General features: G+C 44.9%; 1 protein-coding gene across 1 annotated transcript; it reads left to right on the forward strand.

The window, feature by feature from the left end:
* The first annotated feature begins 1,824 nt into the window (after positions 1-1,824).
* On the forward strand, positions 1,825-3,036 carry LOC145402705 (uncharacterized). The gene has a single exon (XM_080274676.1). It carries the CDS (start codon positions 1,825-1,827, stop codon positions 3,034-3,036), a length of 1,212 nt encoding a protein of 403 aa, XP_080130802.1.
* Positions 3,037-4,853: the final 1,817 nt, after the last annotated feature.

A 4,853-nucleotide genomic window follows, 5' to 3' on the forward strand; every position in this document is an offset into this window, starting at 1 on the left:
TATAATTAGAACCAAAAGTGTTGAAAGACTTGAAGGAGAGGAAAAGAGGAAGTGAACCAGTTATGAGAAGAATCTGTTAGAGGAAAAGGTCAAAGAGCAAAGTCAGAGATTCAGCCCTTTATCTCAAATACTTTTTATTGGATTTTGATAAAGTTAGGTGGAATTATTTAAGGCTGTTCACGGGAATAATTGATATATTTTCAGAACAACAGATCGCAGGCCAAGGTCACAGGGCAAGGTCAACTCCAAAATTTATTAAGTCGATTTGCATCATACTTGGCTGCTGGATTGGGGGCCACGTAAAAATGAAGTTAGTGGATTTTGTGAACAATCGGTCAAGGGTCTAGGCCAGAAGGCGGGATCGAACATATGACTTTTAACTGACTGTATAGGACGAGGGCATTGTACACTGTGGACGAGGGTGTTACACTCCAGGCTCTTCTTATCACGTATTTCTTCTCTCTCTCTCTCTCTCTCTCTCTCTCTCTCTCTCTCTCTCTCTCTCTCTCTCTCTCTCTCTCTCTCTCTCTCTCTCTCTCTCTCTCTCTCTCTCTCTCTCTCTCTCTCTCTCCATTCACTATTTTCTGTTCTCTCCCTCCCGTTTAAGTCACAGGAGGCCTAAACTACTATGCATTTCAGCGGCTGTGTTACCTCGATTTTCTGGGTTTTCTCGGTAACGAAGTGTTGGATCACTATTATACTTTGCCACAGTTTATTTCACACCTAGCGCTAATTTCTGACTGCATAGTGCATTACCAGAAGTGTATGAGTGAGCTACATACTCTTGACAGTTGAGAGAAATTCCCGATATCCAGAGACAGTATTCGGACACAGCCATCACTACGTCACTCCTTAGACCCCACCCACCTCTCTCCCCCTACCTGTATGATCCCTCCTTCCTTCTATCACTCTGTACCCCCTCCCTCCCTCAACCTCCCCCCTTCTCTCTCTCTCTCTCTCTCTCTCTCTCTCTCTCTCTCTTTTGGATTCATAACTTACGGTGCATGCTGTATTCCTGAAGTATATAGAAATATGGTATACCAACATGCACGCGTCATTTTTGTAAAGTGAAATAATGTGGAAGTAAAGCCTTGTGTACGGTAATGTGGAGGGTAATAACGAGCGAGAATGATGGCAAACAGATGGTTTACTGGAGCTGAGCAGTTTGAGGTGTTGCGAAGTTACATGGTTTGTTAAACGGGTTTGTGGCTGCACTCCACAGTAATACCCCAGAAATACAGGACGTTGGCTCCAAGGATTAACAGTATGGCATATAAGTTACGTCATTGTCCCCGTGGCTGCAGGAATGGCATTGTCATGCGGCTTTTATCCTTGTTTACCAAGGAACAGAGAGACAATCGGCTGAGGTTCAGTTTGCACAGGTGCGTGTCGTTTATAGCTATATTACTGCAACCCATTCATTCCCATCACTAACTTGATGAGTGATGGGCTCCATATCAACGGATACGCATAAACTATCTATACATACCCGAACATGGGTAAAGAAATTGTCATATGATCCAATAAAACACCATATAAGGTATTCACTTGGTTATAATACAGCACATCATGCATTTTCACATATGGTGGGTCGTGTAAGAAATTTGAGGGTTAAGGACAGAAGCCACCTTCATGTGTGTGTGTGTGTGTTTTATTTATACATTTTCTTTGCCAAGGTTTCGTTGTTAAAGCGGTAATGGATCAAGGTGAATTTTGTCTCCAGCCCTGATAATACTTCACCAAAGGTAAAAGACATATCACTAATGTTGTAATATTGACCTATCACCAAGCAGGCCGTAAGACAGGGTTGCCTATGCTGTCGGCATGAGCGTCCGCGCGGTGAGGACGGTGGAATGGCGGCATCGCACCACCAACTGCGAGGCAGGGACGGCCCAGGCACTACCACCACCACCACCTGCAACACCTCCCACAACACCGGCCGGATTCGACAGTTTCACCGTAGCGGCCATTCGTCGCAAAGTCCATTCAAAGTTCGCCGCCAAAGAAGTTATGACTATTGCTTCCCTGACGGAGGAGCTGATGATCGACGGCATCATTCCGATGGCAACCTCGGATACGTCGGTGTGGCGACTCCTCCACGATATGGGATTTCGCTATAGGACATCAAAGCGGACTATGTATGTGAGGAAGGAGTCCCTGGACGTTGTATGCCGGCGGATTAATGCTCTCAGGGCACTCAAGCAACACCGGGAGAGAGGGATGCAGGTGGTGTACCTTGACGAGACATGGTTCACCACCAGGATGCACCACAGCATGAAGTGGGTGGACACAACGCAACCTGCCACAAGCACCACGTACAGCCGTCACGTGCCCCCCGGAGAAGGGGACCGCTTTGTGGTAGTTGCAGCCGGCACCGCTGATGGTTTGGTGGAGGATTCGTTCCTGTGCTACCACACCAAGACAACCAGCGGTGACTACCACGGCGAGGTTAACGGGGAGCTCTTCCTTCGTTGGCTGACATCACAGCTCCTGCCCTCGCTGGCTGAACCATCTGTGCTTGTATTAGACAATGCGCCATATCACAGCCAGCAGATGGAGGAGAGTCGTTGCCCAACCACTGCCACCAGGAAAGCTGACCTCATTACATGGTTGGAGAAACACAGGCTGCCCTTCCCGCCACACGCGACACGGCCTGAGCTCCTGCTCATATGCAAACGGAACCGTCCACAGCCACAATACATCGTCGACAACACCATTCGAATGTGGGGTCATGAGGTCGTCCGCTTGCCACCAGCCCATCCAGAACTGAATGCCATTGAACAAGTATGGGGGCACATGAAAAGACACGTGCGCTCGTCCTTACAACACTTCACTCGGGCAGACTTGCAGGCCAGGCTGGAGGAGGCAAAAATGGGTGTAACGGCAGAGGTGTGGGCAGGTGCGGTTCGCCGATCACAAGGCTATGAGGAGGAGTACTGGGCCACAGACAACATACACCACAGCATAGATCCCGTCATCATAAACCTCGACAGCGATGATGAGGAAGACTTGTTCTTGGAAAGTGACGTGGAGTAAAAGAAAGATTATGCTGTGCACTCATGTTGTCATCACTTGTCACCTCATCATATATCCGCTTCCGCTCACAGTGTATTTTGAACTATGAAATAGTCTTCCATATAACCTGTAGTTCTCTTTCTTAAAAAGTTATCCAATGGATTAATTTCCGTTTTCATTTCTGTCCTAAAAAGGATTTATAGATATATATTATACACAATAATACTAATAAAGATAATACTAATACTAATAATAATATTAATAACAGTAATAATAATAGTAATAATAATATTATTAATATTACTCATAATAAAAATATTAACAATACTAACGGTAATACTATTACTATTACTACTACTACTATTACTACTACCACTACTACTACTACTACTACTACTATTACTACTACTACTACTACTACTACTATTACTACTACCACTACTACTACTACTACTACTACTACTACTAATAATAATAATAATAATAATAATAATAATAATAATACAGTGTAATAATAAAATATCTCGAATTCATCATGTTACTGCTCTGGCGCCCATCCCCAATCGTACTTTAGGGTAGAGGCTACAAGGCAAAATGGAAATTAATCCATGAGCTACAAAGAGTATATAGCCCAGATGAAGGCAAAGAAAGACAATTTACGCACACCTCATTGTTTTATGGCTAATGCATGCACCAGTTGGAGAGCCATATACATCTCGTGGGTTAGTGCAAGGTTGAAAATAATTTAATTGAATTCCATGAGAGAGAGAGAGAAAGGGGGAGGTTGAGGGAGGGAGGGGGTACAGAGTGATAGAAGGAAGGAGGGATCATACAGGTAGGGGGAGAGAGGTGGGTGGGGTCTAAGGAGTGACGTAGTGATGGCTGTGTCCGAATACTGTCTCTGGATATCGGGAATTTCTCTCAACTGTCAAGAGTACGTAGCTTACTCATACACTTCTGGTAATGCACTATGCAGTCAGAAATTAGCGCTAGGTTTGAAATAAACTGTGGCAAAGTATAATAGTGATCCAACACTTCGTTACCGAGAAAACCCAGAAAATCGAGGTAACACAGCCGCTGAAATGCATAGCACATATACTGTACAAGTCACAGACGGTCAAAAAGAGCAGAGTCGAAATAGAGAGTGGAGTGGGGTAGTTGACTGTTGCAAACTGGTGTTGTCTTGTAAATGGCTGCCCCATAAACTACTGTAGAATATTTTCGACACCATGTGACCGAATTCTTGTGGGGCCAAATTATAGTTTAATAATTCAGTTCAATTCATTAGCGGTCGAACGGGCTCAAACCCACCGCTTTAGTGTATCCTTTGAGAATGAACCCAGCACCAAATCGGCTGAGCCACCAAGTCGTCCAATTAAGCCCAAATCGTAGGGAGGTTACGAGGAGGGAAGGGCAGACACAAGGCACAGGCGGTGAAACGGAAGACAGTGGGAGTTGACAGTGGCTTGGTGATAGCTTTGGTAATTCTCTCTCTCTCTCTCTCTCTCTCTCTCTCTCCTGACCCTATTTCTTTTCTCCTCTTCTTCTTTTTCTTCCTCCTCCTCTTCTCTTCTTCAACATCTTTCTCTTTCTCTTCTCTTCCTCCCTCACCCTCTCACCTCAGTATAATGGTGATCTCATTCAACCCTCAATACCCTTCCATTCCTACTTTCCCTCCCTATTTCTCTCCCTTCCCTTCTTCTCTATTTCCCTCTTGGTTTCTTTTCCTTTTCCATTATTCTCAATTCCCCTCCCCCTGCTGTCCCTCTCCTTATCAATCCCCCTTCTGTCCTTCTCATTTCTCTCTTTCTCTCTTCATTTCTTTCCTCTTTCCATTT

Source organism: Coenobita brevimanus, chromosome 58 (assembly GCF_032717465.1).
Source record: "Coenobita brevimanus isolate Jiangsu-jjx chromosome 58, ASM3271746v2, whole genome shotgun sequence".
Lineage (NCBI taxonomy): Eukaryota > Metazoa > Arthropoda > Malacostraca > Decapoda > Coenobitidae > Coenobita > Coenobita brevimanus.